Source organism: Argiope bruennichi, chromosome 7 (assembly GCF_947563725.1).
Source record: "Argiope bruennichi chromosome 7, qqArgBrue1.1, whole genome shotgun sequence".
NCBI lineage: Eukaryota > Metazoa > Arthropoda > Arachnida > Araneae > Araneidae > Argiope > Argiope bruennichi.
In genome coordinates, this window is record NC_079157.1 from 71,103,400 (window position 1) to 71,124,512 (window position 21,113).

At 29.3% G+C, this 21,113-nt stretch overlaps 1 protein-coding gene across 1 annotated transcript; it reads left to right on the top strand.

Moving 5' to 3' along the window:
* The first annotated feature begins 19,321 nt into the window (after positions 1-19,321).
* On the top strand, positions 19,322-19,762 carry LOC129975426 (KRAB-A domain-containing protein 2-like). Its single transcript, XM_056088489.1, has one exon. It carries the CDS (start codon positions 19,322-19,324, stop codon positions 19,760-19,762), a length of 441 nt encoding a protein of 146 aa, XP_055944464.1.
* The last annotated feature ends 1,351 nt before the right edge of the window (positions 19,763-21,113 follow it).

Below are 21,113 nucleotides of genomic sequence, written 5' to 3' on the forward strand. Positions count from 1 at the left end.
CAAGTTTAGATCTCTGAATTATATTTCTCTTGGATTTCATGGATGTTTCTTGGCTTAAAAAATGAGTTCTTGATCCGTACTCTGAACTGTATGTTAATTATATGTGACGAGAGTAGCTTTAATAAACCATTAAGGATTTTCATGTGTATCATTTTGTAGATAAGGTCATCTATGCAAACTAGATTGAATACTTTAGCGAAATGCACCGGTAATAAATCGCGAAATTTATATTCTTCGTCTTATATGCATTATAGAATAATTTTCATAATTTATACAATATCTTAAAGAATTATAAAAGTTTATGATTCATCATAAAATCCAGTTTTTAGTTTTTCTTTCAAAGGATTTGAATAAGGTAAATAATAATATTAGGCCAATAAATAAACTTTAAAAGAATTATGAAGTCGATTTTATACATTCCTTTGGTCCTGAGGAATCATATTCTCGAATTATTCTTGAAACTCCAAGCTTTAAATAAATAAAAGCATTTCTGTCTTCTGCAATCAAAATTGACTGTTTATGACGTTTTGAATATTATAATCGTAGCACAATCAATATTTTCATGATCTTGAGCCAATCAGCCATGGGAAAATTCTGAGCGCTGTTTGGTTATATTATTTGAGATGATCGATGGAGTGATCTGAAATAGTGCTTTTTTTATAAGATAGTAATATTTAAAATTTCATAATTCATTCAATTTAGTCTCAACAGAGTGGACCATTATATTTAAAACTACTCGCTTTTGCGACTAACTTAGTTCTGGGAATATTGATTATATTTAATTTTCTTTACATCGTAACTTCATGTCCATGAGTTAGCCAAATTGTTTGACATTAAAGTCGTGTATTTTTTTTATTTTTAAACTGTCTTACTTTAGCTCTATTTATTGAAAAATGAATCTTTCTTTTAAAGGCAAGGCTCTCGGTATCATAGGGCTATTAAAAACCAATATCCTGTTCACCTAAATTTCGCGATACTGAAATTTGATTTTTTTTTATATACTTCGTAAATTTAAATAGAAGCTTTCTTCCTTAGCTTTTGACAAAGGAAAATAAGTCATGCGATCCAACAGTTGAAGAAAACAAAAGAATATTCGCAATTGAATATGAAGCAAAAGAATATTTTTAAAAATTGCCAAAATTCAATAAAAATTGTTTCTATTAAATTGGTATTATAAAAAAGTACGTTTTTCGTGATAATATTTTTAGTAGTTATCGTTAAGTAACGCCAAAATTAAGTTTATTTAAATTAATTAAAATTTCAAAAAACGAAATTGCTTTCAGTTGTGAATTTCTGACTTCCAAGTTATCCGCTGTGTGTGTGGTAGCTGTAGATCAAATGGTCTGGCCTGTAGTTTGCCAACACATGCACACACACCTTTATTATTGATGTAGGTATATAATTTTAAAGTCTTTATTTGGTTATATGTAGTGTGTTGTGTTGGATATCTGGGAATGGACACAAAACTGATTATCCATTTATAAATATTTAAACAAATGTTTTTCTCATGTTTAAATATATACATATGTTCTAATATTCTTAAGTAAATCTTTGTGATGGAGTTGTAAGAAAAATGTTACAATTTTGTTTGAAAAAAGTTTTTATGATATGCAAAGTATTATCGTAATTGTATTCAAAGATTTATTATTTGACAATCAGACCCTATTTTTGTGTTTTGTTTCGGCCCGAGTTAAATTTCAAATAGTACTAATTGAGGAAACTGGATTACGTGATTTGAGACTAACTGTATCAGTGGTGATGGCAATTATTTCTTTTGAAATGCATAAATCTAGAATAGCAAACTGCATAAAAATCCTCTACAGATTTCGACAATAATTTTATATCTTGTTCATATAACGGTTATTCAACTGGAAGATAAGTATGGTTAATATTTGACAAGATCATCATCACATCCCTCTCCTCTCTCTTCGTGTAGTTGGTCTTGCAGACCTTATCCTCCGATCAAAAGAATTCTGACAGCAATCCTGTAATTAATACATCATTATGAATACGATCTGTAAATGCTTAACTTTTTAGATATCTACATACAGTAGACTTCCGATTATCCGCGCCTGCCGCACAAAGTTTTTTTTTTTTTTTGCTTTCAAGCAAAGAGAAAATGCTTCTTTCAAAGCAAGAACACAAATGACTGATTTCTTCAAAAAGGTGTAGTTTTACAGTTATACTTTTGTAATTATATAATACATTACAGTATTAAAACAGTACACATGTATTCATTTTTCTGTGTATCCTTGACGCCTCTCGTAAGTACAAAGCACTTTTCTGTTTTCATTAACAAAATGCATTTTAGGTTAGTTTTGAGTGATATACTAAAATATTAAGCGTTAGTTAAACATTTCCTGCTATTTATTTTACGTTTTATTGTACATAAAACGATTTTTCAAAGTTGGAATGACTGTTTTCTTTTTTGCGCATACCCGTTTTTAGCTTTTTTCGGATTATCCGCGATTTTTGTTATCCGCGGCGACCGCGCCACCCAATTCCGCGGATAATCGGGAGTGTACTGTATTTAAAATAATTGACAAAACCAAAGAATTTATTCCCCAATCTCAACCTCTGTTCCGATTTTATTATTTGATTTGAAAGTTCATGATGTCTGTATATATCGTTAATGGTCGCTTGCATTTCATTCCTATTTTCGAGAGAAATTTCAAAAGCATTACTTTACTCTATGTAGTGTATGGGAAAAAAATTCAATAGAATCTACAATTAATCTATCTATTTTACTAGTTTTTTATTTATTTGAAAGCTCATGACATCTATACGTATATGCCATCAATGGACTTCTATCCCTGAGCGACCTTCACTTTCGAACGATATCGCAACGTCATTTTCATTCCTTTATTGGTTGGAAAGAATTACTAAATAGATTAAAATGATGTTTTACTGTGGATGAAAACCAAACAAGTAAATGGAACGATTTCAATGACTGTTTTAAAGAATTGTTTTTATGATTCTATATTTATCATGTAATAACCTTTCACTTCGTGGAAACCATGAAAATAATAGGAACTCCTAATAAGGGAAATTTTTGTATGTTTAATCGAATAATTTAGTAAATACGACTTCGTGCTAATAAATCATATATTCTAATTTGACAATTAGAATTGGCCTTCATTTAGCGTTGCAATGAAATGAACAAAGTATAACAAAAATCCTTAGAAAAATTAAAGTCTATTCAAAATCATCCACGTACAGCAGTATCCAGATGGATTATAATCTTGATTTTTCCCATTAAGAACAAACGCACTTCAGCCATTATTAGGTATGAAAATATTGAAGAGAAAAGATGAAATATAAATGAGTCGTTTATAGGGTTTATTAAAGTAATCAGTGTGACTAGAGAAGGACTAGCAAAACCTCTGTTGAAAAGATTGAGGGAGCTAGATTTAAATATTATGAATTGTAGAGGATAGGCGTCAGGAAAAGATAGCAACATGAAAGGGAAGTACAAAGTTTTGCAATTTAGAATAGTTGCTCTAAATCCACATGCAATTTATATGTTTTGCACATCATACTTTTTTAAGTTATTAATTTGTGATACCATTTCCAGAGTATATATTGTAAAAAAAAAAAAAAAAATGGATATTGCAACTTCTATATGCTTTTTTATACCCTTTGGGAAGTCAGAATGGATTCAGTTAACGCAATATATAAACAGTTTGAAAAAATTTGTAATGTCCTAGAAGAATTTATTGAAGCAAATAGAGATAGTACAGCGTATCCGAAGTTAAAATATTGGATTCAATAAAAGAAATGCCATTTATTTCATACTTAATAGTATAGTTTTCAATATTGCCCAAAATTAACACTACCCATGAACTATTTCAAGTAAAAACAGTTGTTTTTTATTCGGCTTTTAAATTGATCAGTAAAATTAATACTGAAGTTTAAAATTTAAGTACAAAATTCAACACATTTTTAGACGAAACAAAAGTGATGGAATGCAATTTGAATATTTCAGAAAATTTTCTTAAAACACGAATTCGAAAAAGAAAATGATTATATTCCGAAATAAAAGAAGATGAAGTTAAAGAATTTGAGTATTAAAAATATCACAGTAATTGATACTGTCATTGTACAGATAGAATATAGATTTAAAAATGTGTCAACTTAATCACTGATATAAAAAATTTCAAATTAAATTCAGCAAATTAAAAATAAGGAAGAATTGTGGTTGGTCAAGGTGTGTAGAAGCTTACAAGCATTTGCTATACAAATCATCGAAAATTTGAGGCAAAAAAATCGGGAATTTAAGCACTAAAATTAATACTATAAAAGAAACTAAAATTGCTCGTGCTGCCATCTAGTTCTCTAAAGGGAGACTAAATACCATTTTCCAGCCATTTTCAGATATTTAAAGCCAATAGTTTTTTTTTTTTTAAATAGAAAATTTTAAAATTATTGTACTCTTTTGCGAGCACCGCCCCAGAAAGGGTTAATGACGTAATTAATTATCATCTGTAATGCGCTATATGTTCGGCATGTAAAAAATTCAAGTTTTTATTTTATAAATGAGGGAAGTAAAATTTTCGTTCAAGGACCATTGTTTATGTCTAAACATCTTGACGAAATCATGCGTTTTGGAATACAAACTAAAAAGTGTTTTATTTCTTTCTACGGAGCCGAGTCATGGATAAAAAGTAATAAATTTTCGATTGACGAAAAAAATTATAACGTGTAGAGAAATAAAATTTGCCTCTAAAAAACTTCCAAACAACACAAATGCATTAAAAAAAATGACACAGTTCATCATCATTATTTCATGCAATGTTCCTATGTTCTTTTGCAAGCAGTAATTACATCTCACTCTGAAATTCCAATGACCTAAAGCCAATCAGTTCCGACACTTTTATCTAGTTTTGAAATACACAAACAGAATAATTTATTTTGCCCTACCCAAAATAAAATTCCCTCGGGAAAGAAATTTCTGCATATATTTGTGTGTAACATGTCCGAACTGCTTTAATTAACTCAAACTGAAATGTTGCAGTTTTCAATTTTTCATTATTATTATTTATTTCGTATTAAAATTGTCGTTTAATAACAAAATTCATTAAAAACAAATGTCATTTTTTTTTTTGTTTCGTTGGAAAATGCATGAATTCGTTTAGAAGTTAATAATAAAAAAAAATTCCATTTATTGCCTTCTTAAAAATGAATACTTTTTCATAATCGAATAACTGCTGTGAAAAGAATATTTTGCTAGGTTGAAGGAATCACAAACAAAAATGGAAAAGGGGACATTTAGCCAAAGATCACAAACCAATGATCGCTTGTCAAAATATTTACTTGAATGTTTATAATTGATTTTTCTGGTTTGGCAATGTCTGCGAGTGCCATCTTTGGTGAAACATTTTTTTTTTTGTTTGTTTTTGTTTAAATATTTATGATGGCATCAAATAAATTTCAAATTTCCGCTACAAATTAAAGACATTCAGCATGTATTTTTCGCATCACTAATATTGCTTTATTTGTTTGTATTCACTTAACTAACAGTCCTTTTTTTAATTATTATTTTGATTTAGATGACTATCACAGATAGGGTTTATACAAAATTCGAATTTTTGAAAAACCAGTTTATATAATATTACAAAACAAAGAGAAATCATTATCAAAATCAAAATATTAAAAAAAATTAAGGATTACATATACATATTACTTACACAAAATAACGAAAACTCAAACAAAAATTTCAAGTAACATTTATATTATTTTCCCTAATTTTAATTTTCCCTCAGAAAATAGAATTTCAAAAAACATAAAATATCCACTGAACGGTAGCTTAATCTTGTTCTTATTTTGGATGCAATATTGCCTGTAATTGAAAATACTCGCTCACAGCTACTGAGATTGGTTATTATAGTTTTCATGGCATCAAATAGCAAATCTAAGTTTTTTTGTTCTTTTATTCGTTGCCCCAAATAATGAAAATTCAGCTTTCAGTGTCTTTGTAAGATTTTCTTAAGGGTCTTCAAGAAACTTATGAATTGATTTTTCCATGGCTTCTTTTAAAAACGAAATAAAGTACTGAAGGGAATCCTCGGTTTTCTGTCTGCAGAAATGTCAAGACGAATAAGCAGAAACGCAAGAAGCTAGATGGATGAAATATGGTAAGTGCATTTCGGTAGAAATTTCACTTCAACATTTTTAATAAACAACATGAAAAGGAAAAAAAAAAAAAAAAAAAAAGGTGCTTTCTCTTCGTACTATTGTAAACAAAATGCATGAGCATAAATGCAAGAAGCTAGATGGATGAAATATGGTAAGAGCATATCTGAACAAGATTTAGTTTCAATATTTTCAATGAAAAACATGAAAACGAAACCATTGTGATTTTTCTCCGTATAATTGTGAACATAATGTATGAGCATAAGCGCAAGAAGCTAGATGGATGAAATATGGTAAGTGCATTTTGATAGAAATTTCACTTCAACATTTTTAATGAACAACATGAAAATGAAAAAAAAATGTGCTTTCTCTTCGTACTTTTGTAAGCATAATGCATGAGCGTAAATGCAAGAAGCTAGACGGATGAAATATGGTAAGAGCATATCTGAACAAGATTTAGTTTCAATATTTTCAATGAAAAACATGAAAACGAAATCAGTGTGATTTCACTCCGTACTATTGTAAAGAAAATGCATGAGCATTTTAGAGGATGTAATATGGTATTGAAATTAATCCGAAAAAGATTAATTTCAATATTTTCAATGAAAAACATGAAAAGGAAATCAGTGTGATTTTTCTCCGTATTATAGTGAACATAATGTATGAGCATAAGCGCAAGAAGCTAGATGGATGAAATATGGTAAGTGCATTTCGGTAGAAATTTCAGTTCAACATTTTTAATGAACAACATGAAAACGAAATCAGTGTGATTTCTCTCCGTACTATTGTAAACAAAATGCATGAGCATAAATGCGAGAAGCTAGATGGATGAAATATGGTAAGAGCATATCTGAACAAGATTTAGTTTCAATATTTTCAATGAAAAACATGAAAACGAATCCAGTATGATTTTCCTCCGTATAATTGTGAATATAATGCATGAGCATAAGCGCAAGAAGCTAGATGGATGAAATATGGTAAGTGCATTTCTGTAGAAATTTCACTTCAACATTTTTAATGAACAACATGAAAACGAAAAGAATGTGCTTTCTCTTCATACTATTGTAAACATAATGCATGAGCGTAAACGCAAGAAACTAGATAGATGTAATATGGCAAGAGTATATCTGAAGAAAACTTAGTTTCCATATTTTCAATAAAAAACATGAAAACGAAACCAGTGTGATTTTTCTCTTTTTTTATTGTGAACATAATACATGATATAAGTGCAAGAAACTAGATGGATGAAATATGGTAAGTGCATTTCGATAGAAATTTCACTTTAACATTTTTAATAAACAACATCAAAACGAAATCAGTGTGATTATTCTCTTTATTACTGTGAACATAATGCATGAGCATAAGCTCAAGAAGCTAGATGGATGAAATATGGTAGGAGCGTATCTGAACAAGATTTAGTTTCAATATTTTCAATGAAAAACATGAAAACGAAACCAGTGCGTTTTTCTCTTTATTATTGTGAACATAATACATGGCATAAGCGCAAGAAGCTAGATGGATGAAATATGGTAAGTGCATTTCGATAGAAATTTCATTTCGACATTTTCAATGAGCAACATGAAAACGAAAAAAAAAAAAAAAAAAATGTGCTTTCACTTCGTACTATTGTAAACATAATGCATGAGCGTTAACTCAGGAAGCTAGATGGATGTAATATGGTAAGAGCATATCCGAACAAGATTAATTTCAATATTTTCAATGAAAAACATGAAAAGGAAATCAGTGTCATTATTCTCTTTATTATTGTGAACATAATGCATGAGCATAAGCGCAAGAAGCTAGATGGATGAAATATGGTAAGTGCATTTCGATAGAAATTTCACTTCAACATTTTTAATGAACAACATGAAAACGAAAAAAAATGTGCTTTCTCTTCGTACTATTGTAAACATAATGCAGGAGCGTAAACGCAAGAAGCTGGATGGATGAAACATGGTAAGTGGATTTTGATAAAAATTTCACTTCAACATTTTTAATGAACAACATGAAAACGAAATCAGTGTGATTTCTCTCCGTACTATTGTAAACAAAATGCATGATCATAAACGCGAGAAGCTAGATTGATGAAATATGGTAAGAGCATATTTGAACAAGGTTTAGTTTCAATATTTTCAATGAAAAACATGAAAACGAAATCAGTGTGATTTTTCTCCGTATAACTGTGATCATTATATATGAGCATAAGCGCAAGAAGCTAGATGGATGAAATATGGTAAGTGCATTTCGGTAGAAATTTCACTTCATTTATGTTAATTTTCCGTCCCTAAAAAGACTGTGAATTTTCTCACCCTGGTATCAATCTGGTGGATTAAAGTCTCTGAAAATTATTCCTGTTTTGTCTTTAGATAGCTACGATGAGTTCACTTAATTCTACTATTATTTAATTCAGTCCCTATAGTTAAAGGTACTTGCAACGTAATTCCAGTAAAATTCTCCATTCCCCCATAAATAAGCAATATATTATTTTATTATTAATAATTATATCATAAAAATATCGACTTAATAATTATACCATGGCGTTAGAGCTTTATGCGCTTGTAAAAACTAGTTTCAATTGATTTTAATCTTTACCTAAACTTACAAAATATAACTGCTATTCCAAATTATGATGTGCAGGTGCTCGTGACCACTTTGTCACACCGCGGAACTCCTAAACACCAGGATGTTGTCATTGCCGTATTTTCGGCATTTTGAAATTTTCGGTTTTGGTAGTTATTGGGCTCGTTTTCTTACTGAAGCTATCCGTGTCATGAGATTGCTTCACACACCTTCTATGTTGTGTCGATGCGGCGATAAAATAGATAATGACGGCGGTGAACGTTTTATCTTAGCTGGCCTAAGCGACAATATCATTACAGGGAAAATGTTCGCTGATGCCATATAAAACTCGTATAGTTGAAATTTTAAAATAAATTCGTTTCAGCTAAATAAATCAATTACAGAATACGTATTATACTATTCTTTGGCACATTCAATATGAATCACCTTGCATTTTTCTGTTTTTACATTATGTACATAAGTGGAGGCGTGGCTACATAGAATGACGCCTAAGACAAATATCAAAATAGCATCCCAAGCCCCATCCTAATTTTTAAGTTACATTTCTCATATTTCTGTCCCCCCCCCTCCCACCAAATAAAATACATGTTATGCCAAGATGGAAAGTAAAATTAAGACTAAATAATAATTATATTGAAAGCCTTTTTATATAAAAAAAAAAGCTGATTAATGCATCCAAATTATTAAAAAAATTAATTAATTTATAAAAATCAGATAATTAGCAGTTTTGAAGGCAATTGTTAACAAAAATGCATTATTTGTTCATTTCAATATAATTTATTTGCATTATATTAAAATTTTGTTCATGTTCTGAAAACTATATCATAAAACAATATTTACATTCGTACCAAAAAAAAATCTTTCTCTTGATGGAATATCCAAATTATTTGAGATTCATCATTGACCTAGAACGATTTACCACCTTAGACATTTTATTTATCAGATTAGAAAAAGATAAAACACTGACTAAATGAAAAAGAAATGAATTTGCTTTAAAAGAGCGCAAAAAATAAAGCAAAAAATCAACTATATTTGCAATTTGCATAGGAAATAATATTTTATAACTTTATGAATCAATAATTTTTGATTTATTAATGATTATTTTTATGATAGAAAAGATAACTATATAAAAATAATATAATTATTTATGATTTTTATGTATTTCTTTAGTCTCAATTACCCTGATTTATACTATATAATAAAGCAGCAAAATGTAATAAATCATTATTTTTTTTGTAGGAAATTTCTTTCAATGCGCTTCAAATCAAGTTTACTTTAAGCTCTTTTTGATCTGGCCGGCACTATTAATTGGGACGGATTACTTTTGGAATATTTAATCAGACCATGCAATAAAAATATAGGAGAAATTATTTTTAGTTCAGACGATTTTTGGGAAACAATCTAGGAATGAGCATCTTTAAATAAAACTTTTCGATTATATATTCATCTTAAATTTATCTTAGTAAAATAAATGAGTCAGTTATTATTATTATTTTTTTTAACATTCAATCTTTGTGGTTTTCTGAGGAATCTTTTATGAGGGACAGTAATTCGTGTCCACAGACGGATTTAGAAGTCAATGAATTATTTAATAAAAAGCTGCATTTGGAAACAGAAAATACTTCATTAAGTTATAATGTAACGAAAGAAAACCACAGATTAAAAATAATCTCTTGAATGGTAAATAAAAATTTTTAAGTTAGAAAATAAGTTGAAAATGGAAATTGGTTATTTAATGATTATAAAAGAATGATAAATGATGAATTAAAAACAGGAATAACTGAAAAATGCTTTTTATAGTGATAGTTGCGAATATGAAAAGGAGAGCTATTTTGAACCTCATGGACTAGTAATTCTCTTTGACATTAAAGGTGTATAACGTATTGAATATTCATTTAAGGACAGAAGAGCTAAATTCTTACCGAATATTTAATTCCGTGACTAAACTTGCATAGCAATTTATTAGATACCATTTTAAGATTTAGAGTGGGTTGAAAAGCTGTCAGGAAAGATATAAAAGGTACATTCCATTCTATTATGCTTTAGGAAGATTTAAAAAATTATTTTTTTGGTTCAGTAATGAGGGAAATTCACCATTTCATTCAAAATGTGACGCTTGCATTTTAAAGCTTGTCAAATGCATTTCATGCTTGTTATAACAATTAAATATGACAAAAAAAATATAAAGGGAAATATAGTAGAAATGTCAAATATTTTTTTTGTTCTTAAATAATCTTCTCTATGGGGCTGGAAATGATGCATAGCAATTTATCAGATAGAGGCTGATATTTGTCAACTGCTTATGTAGAGATTCTGAAAATTGCAAACAGGCATCTTCGTAAAATTAAAAACAATTCTAGAGTTTTAAGTAAACTATGGTTAAGAACGGAATAGATGTTGAAGATAATAATTTAAATTAAAACTCTCTCAAATGTTTTAGATTTGAATGGGATGCAAATTGGAACAATTCAAATTTAAATATTACACGCTTCTGAGATTCACTTAATGAACACCAAATAACAAAGAAACTCATTTTACTAAAACTAAAATTATAATATCGTGTAAATATAAAATTTTGATTTCAAGTAACTAAAACTTTTGACCCAATTAGATTAGTTTCTGTATGTGTAATTTAATTAGAAATAAGTTTTTAATAAAGAAATATTGAAATCGAGATATGATTGGAAAGTGAAGTTCTAATGATTTAAAAAAATATCTTAATTTGGTATTCTGAAATTTAGGAATTTGGCAGTATTATTATTTCTAGAAGATATTTCTTGTATATTCCAGTAATTAATACAGAAAACATCTTCCTAATTGCGTTTACTGGTGCTAGTATCAGAGGACATACCACTAGGGCATACTTCCAAAATCTCAGTACTTTGGAGATATAGTATACGTCATTCAAAAGCAGAATAGCCTCTCTAAAAAAGCTAACTGTCCCTCTCTTGGAATTAATATCACCTATTATTACCGCAAGGATAGCTAAAAAAAGGGAAGTACTCTTCACAATTGTGGAATAATTTATTGTTTAGTGACTCTTAAATAGTGCTACAATAGATAAAGGGTTTTCGAATAAAAGAAAACCTTTTCTGGAAAATCGGGTTAGAGATACAGTATATAAAATTTAATCACTACTTTTGAGCGGCAGTTTCGAAAGGAATGGACAATCTAATACATCTTTTGCCAGTATTAAAAATAATTTTAAAGCGTTTATCTTTTAAAGAATTTTTGTTTCTTTCGTGTAAATTTAATAAACAGTTTGCCTGATTGTAAGAAAGATTCATTCAATTACATCTTAACCTTTCTTCTTCACTAAGAAATAATACTCCATGCAATATAAAATATCTTTTATATCATTTTGAAATAATTCACTAAACTCCTAAAAAGTTTTATGAATGTGTGTTTATAAGATTCCTGATTTATTTTTATTAAAAAAGCTTTTTACTTATATCTTATGACCAGAAAATCAGGCTTTCCAAATAATGTTCGTATTTAATTTGTTCAGGTTTAGTTAGTTTTGTGCCGTATTCTTGAATCGTCAAACATTAAGCATTATGTTCTTGTTATAACGCATTGATGTGTTTAAGCGTTAAGCTTAAGTAAATATTATCAATCTGTAATATTAAGTTGTTTTAAATGTTTTCCTATTTGATTCAACTTGGAAAGTCCTCTTTAAGAGATTGTTTATAATTTCAACTTTTTTTTAAGAGAGTTCGGCTTACATATGTAACAAACTGTATTCTGAAAAAGTTGCTGAAAATAGTGTGATATATTAATTTTAGAATTTCTACTACCAATAAAGGTGATTATCTGTGTGTGCTTTGCGCGTGAGTGGGTGTAGATGTTGGAACTCTACAAGCTAAACTGTTACTGTTATCAATTTTGGCAAATATGTCATTTGGAGAGTGAAAAGGCGCACCTCGAGGATTTTACACAATTTTTTTATTTCTTTAATAATGAAACTAGCTATTAAACATAGTAAATAGTTAAAGGACATCTCCATTTACTACAAAAGTTCTCATTTTTCTATTCCTTCTGATACATCAGTCTTCTAATTTTCGGGGTAATGTAAAAGATTCGGTGTATTGTAATTGTTTTTTTATTTCGTCTCATAAACAATGCAAATATTCAACAAACTCTTACTTCTTTCATTTTCAACAAAGGTAAAAAAAACATCATGCGATTAGATATTTGATGAACAATCAAAACAATTTGAAATTTATGGAAACATGTATTGTGGGAAATTAAACAAAGAAATATTTTTAAAAATTGTCAGAATTCAGGAAAATTGTGCAAGGTTATCATTATAAAGGAATTAAATTTGCATCATTTTAAATTTTAAAATGCTGTAAAACTCATTTTGTTTTAATCAACAGCAATAATTTCGAAAGTTATCACAGAGAAATGCCAAACTTTAGCTAATTTTTAATTAATTAGAATTCTAATTAAAATTTCGGAAACATCTCTCGAAGATGCATATTTCCACCCGCAAAGATTTATATAAAGTGGTGGCCAAAATTGTGGACACTTTCCGAAATTTTTATAATTTCTAACTTTGTATGCTTATAGAAAATGTAACGTTTCACAAAATGCAAACTCTTACATATCATTTTAAAGAGAATTTAATGCTGATTACAATACAAAAAGTAAAATTCAAATATTTGCAATACAAAAAAAGTTGAGTGGCAATTATTATCTACATACATTAAATGCTGATGACTGAAGTGAGTTATCAGTACTTAGTAGGGTAGCCTATATTTTTTATTACAGCTTCAATTTGATATTTCATTGAGCTGACTAGAGTTTTAAGCTCTTCCTTCGTTATTACAGGATGCCAGAAAACAATTATAGCCTCAATGAATTCTCTTTTATTTGATGAACGCTTCATATGTACAAGAGTTATGAAATGGGGGCACAAGTTCTCAATAATTTTGAAGTCAGGACTGTTTTCTGGCCTTGATAACAATTCAATTCTCTTTGTACTAAACTACTTTTTCGATATTTGGCTATGTAACAAGGAGCTGAATTCTGATGAAAAATAAATTATGCGTTGTTGGGAAATAGATTACTGATGGGAAGTGTAAATTTTGACTTTAGAATAGTATCAATGTATTTTCTTGCATTTAATGTCTCATCGATAACATGAAGGATACCAATATCGTCTACTGACATGCATGACACTAACTGAATTCTTCATAGTTGCCTGAATGCAGTCAGGATGTAGTTCTTCGCCTATTCTATGCCTTATCTATTTTCACCATCACTACCGAATAACGATATGTTTGTTTCATCATTCCGAATAACTTGTAATTACTGATCATTTGCCCAATTAATGCGTTCATTTGACCACTGTGTAATCTTTTTATACGCGGCTTAAATTGAGATAAGAATTTTTTTCTTTCAATTCTACCTCTTAATCCAATACCTAATAATTTTCTCCTGATTGTTCTTGAACTGACATAAATGCCAACATCATTCAATTGACTTCTGATGACCACTGATGATATTCTTCTATCTTGGAGACAGTTGTTTTATTTTCCAGTCATCAACAGATGTGATTCATCTTTTTCAGCAATTTCTTCCTTTGTTTTTTACTGAATTTGTCTCCTGATATCGTAAACCAAATTTTCGGATTCCAGATGCAGTCACTGAACCACCCACCTGTCCTGCAATTTCAGTACAGAAAAGACCACATTCATGTATCACAATAATCTCTTTCTAGGAAACCAATATATTCATTTATTTGATGTCACTGATTCTTGACTAAGTATTAGAAATATTTACAAAAATTCCAACAGTGTATTAAAAAGTATAACAAAACTTCTAACTTGCAATTTAATTACATAAAAAACAGGCATACTTCTACAGAAAAAGCACAATAATGACTTGTTCCAATTTTAAACACGATATCAGCTTCTGCTAGTAATTAATAACATTTGATTGGTTCGCAGAACAAGAACAGTGATTTGCCAGGAAAGTTAGAAATCACAATCCACTTCATCACTGTGTTTGTTATTCAGATTAAAATAAGAATAACTTTTTTTGTTTTGAGAATATTTGAGTTTTACTTTTGGAATTGAAATCAGCACTTAATTCTATTTAAAAGGGTATGTAAGAGTTTACATTTTTTGAAATGTAACATTTTTTATAAGCATACAAAGTTAGAAAACATAACGATTTTCAAGGGTGTCCACAATTTTGGTTACCACTGTATGTAGAGTTTAGTAGCTGTAGATCAAACGTTATGGCCTGTAGAGCACCAACACACACACGCTCGCACGTTTATCTTTATTGTTAGTAAATATTCATATGATACAACTGCAACAAAATAACTCTTTTCAACACACCTGTTTTTTAAAGAAAGGTGACTACAACTGTCTATGGTTTTATTCGACTGACTTTAGTCATGAATTAGATTTCAATCAAGAGATTATGAAATAACATATAATAGATTTAAAAAAATCTTGCGAATTTATTGCCCCAAGAAAAAAACAATTAGATAAATAAAAAGTGTTTTTTTCTTCTTCTTCTTCTTAAAAATTTAGAAACATTTGATTAATAGAAAACAAGTCAAAAGATGTCCATGTATTAATTTCTCACTTTTTTCTATCACTTTTTCACCACAGGTCGTCAAAACAGCTGATAAAATTAGCGATTCATTCAAATTTTCTTCCATGGCGTTGATTTCTTAACCAATGGTGACCGACCTAAAACAATCTGCGAAATGCGTCGTCTGATTAACTAGTCATTAGGGCAATTATTTTGTAGTGCAAAGAACAAGTTAAATAGAAGACAATTGAATCAGACAGTTCTTAAGCTTTGCTCGGCCATTCAATTTAGATAAAACACATCTATTTCGTCTATTTTCTATATAATAACTTTAAGTGGGGATTTAAATTATCAAATTCTTTGGTAGTCAATTATCCGCTTCTCTCTTCCGACAGGTTAAAAATTTTACCGACGGAATTATTTTTGCCGATAAGGGGCTTTTTCTTCTATCCCACTCCAGTGTCACCACCTATGAAGCAAAGTCAGGGACAGGATATTCGAAGATAAATACCGCCATTCCCACTTGCGGACTTTACCTACTTCCACCCTCACCAGGCGCACAATGTGTTAAGGAGATGCTGTTTCTTATAAGAACCCAAAAAGAAGGAGATGTCTTATGAGAAATAATATTCTCATTGGTTTCTTTTTACGGAAAGGTTTAAAAAGTAATAATTTTCATCAACTTGAAATTATTATGTATGAAAAACAGACATTTGTTCTCCCACTAGGAAATAAAAATTTCAGATGATTGAAGTGTTTTTGACTTGAATTCTCTTTTCAAAATCTCTAATGCAATTTTTGAATAATGTGTTATGGATTAGGAAAATAGTCGAAACTCGAATGAAAAGCAAAACTCATAAACACATTACTAAAACGGTGTAAATGCCCCAAAAAGCTGCAATATTGAAAATTATATGAATAAATTCATTTCAGTTTTATGTTTTATAAAAAATCTTCTTAGATATTATGAAACTGCTTGATGTCTCGCAATGGTATCATTTATTATCTAAGATATGTTTCATAAAAATAGAAAGAGTAAAAGAATCAGAAAAGCACATTTTTTTAAGCTTTTACTTTTATTATACCTACTAAAACTACCTGCTTTTACAAACAAAATATCAAAAAATACCATCAAAATTACTGAACATATATTGCATACTAAAATTCAATATTTCGAATTTGATTTTTTTTTAAATGTGCATGCTGTTTTACTTCGAATTCGTTTTTAAGATTACTCACAAGTAATTTTTTTCACATCTAAATATCTAAAAATAAGTATAATATTACAAATATATATCGATAATCATTTTTTCAGCTTGCGTCAAAATAAATAACGATGATCGTTTCATTTTTTTCTGCACATTTTCGGAATTTCAGTTTTATATTTAGGATGCCAGAAACTCGCTTTTTCTCGTAAAGATAAAATTTAATGTTCTATTTCAGTTAAGAGTTTTATGTGTACCTTTTCTTGTTTTTCTATTTTCCGTAACATACTAAAATGTGAAAAACTAAGTAATATAAGAAAATAATATAAGAATAAGAAAATTGCAAACAAATTAAATTTATTATATTAGAAAAATATTTCCTAATCTAGTAATAAACTTTCGATAAATTTTCCATTTAATTAAAACTATTTAATAAAAAGCAGGCTTAAAATTTAAAAAAAAGTTAATGCTGCATTTAAGTGCACTTTCCACGCAGATTTTTATCTCTTGAAATTCTACTAGAATTAAAGTAGATGAAAAAGACATTTAATATTAAGCAAAACTTTTACATCTTTTCAAAAAATATGAGTTTGAACATCTTTATAATACATAGCATGATTATTACATGTTGGTAAATTCCATATCATAAAAAAAAGAAAGAAAGACAGAAAGGAAAGGAAAGCTTTTGCATAGGAAAAAAAACTGAAAATTCATTTTGTGAAATTATGTTTAACTGTACTTTCATTTTCGATAGCTATCGTATCACAAATCTAAATTATCAACTTTGTTCTAATGACAATAAACTTTTATCTCCTTGAATTATTGTTGCTAATCGAACTATGCACACCTTTTAATGTTTCAGCTATCTAAATGTGACTCGTGCATTGTGCACATGGGGATGAGAGGGTGTATTTCTTCAGGGGGGGGGCTATCTTCAATTGGGTTTAACTTCATTTTGTTATTCAAAACATTATTGATTTCATTAGCTTAATACTTTAGGGATAATATCGCCTCTAATATTCCTTGAAATTGATTAAATAAATCACAAAAACAAATAAAAATTATTTGGTTACTGTAAAGCAAGTATATCTCTTTACAGATAAATCCACTATTAGAGATATTTACTTTGCAGTAATTTCTAACCGTCAAAACTGTCGAAGGATTTTACTTTTAACAACTAGAAAAAAAGTTCTTACATTTTCCAGATATCCTTTCAAAAGATGGAAATTCTTAAATAAAGTTAGATATCTATAAAAAAATCTTTTAAGTTGAAATATCTAAAAAAAATATTAATTAATAGAAATGTTGCATTTACCTTTTCTAGATTTAAAAACAGTTCTGAAATTAAAATGTTAAACGTTTATTTTCTGTGCACCATCTAAGCTGAATAAATAAAGCTCAATAAATTTATAGGTACTAGATTCGATCGATTAATCAACAAAATCAATTTATGAAATACCTTCCAGAATCAACTAAGCAATAAACAAATTTAGGGGAACAAGGAATTAATGAACTAACTAAATTCTCCACTAATCTAGTATTTATCTTCTTGTATACATATTTGGCATTTTATCTAATTATTCCCCTATTATCATGAAAAATATTACGAATTTGTTGATAAAGTTGTCAAATTCCTCTCGTATAAAACTAAAATAATATTAGAAATAAGGATAGTGTATTGAGAAAAATGCATTTCATTGAAATGGTTATTTAAAAGAAATATCATTTTACTAAGGCTCGTAAACCAATCTCTCTCTAGCTCAAATGAAACAATTAGATCATGTTCGAAGTAATTTATGAAATGAATAAACAGAATTCCTTGGTTTACAATTAACATAGATTTATAAATTGAGCTATTTCGATTCTCTTGAAGGACAAATAAAATCTCAACTTAATAAACAATCAACTTACATAAAGTTGTTGAGTGATCTCTCATTGTAATTTACTCCCTTTCAACATCAAACCTTCAAAATGACTGCATTCAAATTTATTTCTACCCTGAAAGGCTGATTCGCATACGATGTTTCCTGGTGTTATTCAAAGAGAAAGAAAAGTACGTAAATGTATAAAATAAGTGAAGACATAAAGAAAAGTTACTTATGTATTTGTTACAGTAAAAACCCGAAATCAGTCAAAACGCGAATTAACTAGGGAAAACGCGTTTTAACTGACAGCGCTAGGGAGAACGCGAATTCACTAGGGAAAACGCGTTCTAACTGGGAGCGTCAGGGAAAACCCGAATTACAGCGCTAAGGAGAACGGATTTTCTCTAGTTATTTACGATTTTGTCGAGTTAAAACCGTACGAATCTATATTTCTTGTTCGTGAAATTTTCAAAACAAAGTGAAGTTGTTCGATTTTATTCTTGTTCGAATATGTTTGTGCTAGTTGATTTATTTACGATGAGTGAAGAAATTGTTAATGCTTTTTGCGCTCTTGAACAGTTACAATTTTTACAGACAAAACTGAATAATTTGAAAGTGATTACACGTGATGAATACAAAACTCTTTTATCTGAGGTTGAAGAAGCAAAATCTGCCGTTAGCAAGACTTCTGTTCAGTACTACAAATTAAAAAGGTTTGGTATTCTTGAAATCAGTTGAATAAAAAAGTTGATTTCTTCAACTGAGCCCATTAAATATTATTTACCAGTTGAAGAAATTTTTGATGTCATCGAAAGTGCTCAAGGACATGGTGGTAGAAACAGGTTTAAAATTGAAAATTCAAGAAAATATGCTAACATAACCACTGAGATGGCACAAATTTTTTTACCAATATGTGAGACATGTCAACAGAAAAAAAAAAATATGAAAAGGAAAGATTTGGTTTCCTAACTTATCATTCACTCAGAAATGGATAGTCGCTGCCAAGTGGATTTGATTGACATGCAATCTCAGGCAGATAATGAATTTAAGTTTATTATAGTTTACCAGGACCATTTAATAAATTTTGTGTTACTACAACCACTTCAGAGCGAAAGAGTGGAAGAGGTTGTGGTGAAGTACTTGATATATTTTGGATATTTCGGGCTCCTTGCATATTTTGGATATTTCGGACTCCTTGATAATGGAAGAGAGTTCGTAAATTCAGTTATAGAGCAGGCACATACGTATTGGCCAGAATTGAAGATTGTTCATGGAACACCTCGTCACAGCCAGTCGCAGCGTTCGCTTGAGAGGGCCAACCAAGAAATAGAAAATATGTTGGCTTTATGGTTGAAGAATAATAAAACTTCAAAGTGGTCTTCGTTTTGTCCAATTCATGAAAAACTGAGCTCTACATTCAGGAATTAAACAATCACCATACAAAGCTATGTTTGGGATTGAAACAAGGGTTGGAATGAACAACTTCAACTTTGCCATCAGATACTATAAAAACTATCGAAGACGAGGATGAGCTTCAGAAAATTTTCGAGGATATGAATGCAGAAGAACAAGAAACTGAGCAAACATAATCAGGGGAGCACATGCTTGCTAAGAAGTCGACCAATATTTTTCTAATTAGAGAGGAAGCCAAAGAAAATTTAATAAAACAAGCCAAACGAATAAAAAAGATCTCCGATACAACACATCATGAGGTTGATACTGGAGGTAATACTGTTGTTCCAATTCCAGATGTTGATAAAGCAAAAGCTAATTTTCGAAATCTCATCTGTGTAGTGCTTGAAAAAATAAAGATGGCCTGTACAAAATTTACGAAAGATGGATTTAGTAGTTAATTAGTTTAGCATTTATTCAATAAATATAATTTATTCAATTTATATTAACTTTAAATTATTTTCTAAGTATTTATACAGTAGATCATATCTATTCAGGGTGCAAGTTTGATACAAAAGTTTAACATATTCCCTGATATTTAGATCTGAATTCGATGTATCGCAACAAATTTTCTTGACTAAAAAACAAGAACAGAATCAGGATATTTCTCTGAGAACAGCAGCAAAAAAAAAAAAAAAAAAAAAAAAAAATAGAGCTATAGGAACTGGGCAAGGGTTTATCCACTATTCTTCAAAGAGATATTTATGTATGAAAACTGATTCTCTTTGCAATTCTAAGTGTCACAGTAGTTTGCATTGTCGAAATAAATAATCTGTAATAACGGTACTGTTTTAAACAATATCCAAAGAAAGTATTTTTTTCTTCAATGATAGGATTTTTCCTCAAATACTGTTTTACTAAGTATAGTTTAATATAATAGTTTTGGATATATGCAAATAATTTTGTCTAACAAATCAGGCAAAGCATGAATAAAATGGTTATCCCTAGCGTTGTAAGTGAGAAAACACATTTTCCCCTGTTAATTCGGGTTTTCCCTGGCGCTGCCAGTCAGAACGCGTTTTTCCTAGATAATTCGGGTTCTCCCTGGCAATGTCAGTTAGAACGTGTTTTCCCTAGTTAATTCGCATTTTGACTGATTTCGGGTTTTCACTGTAACATATTCACTTCTTTGGAAGAAATCTTGAGACAGAACACAATGCCTAGTTGAAGTGATAAAAATAGAATTACATGTTTTAAAGCATTCTTTTACGGCTTGGTTTTTATGGTATGTAAAGTGCAATTTCAAGCCGAATATTTTGAAATAATCTTGAATTGGAATCAGTAAATTCATATCTGATATTTAAAAAAATGCCGAAAAACTGAAGAT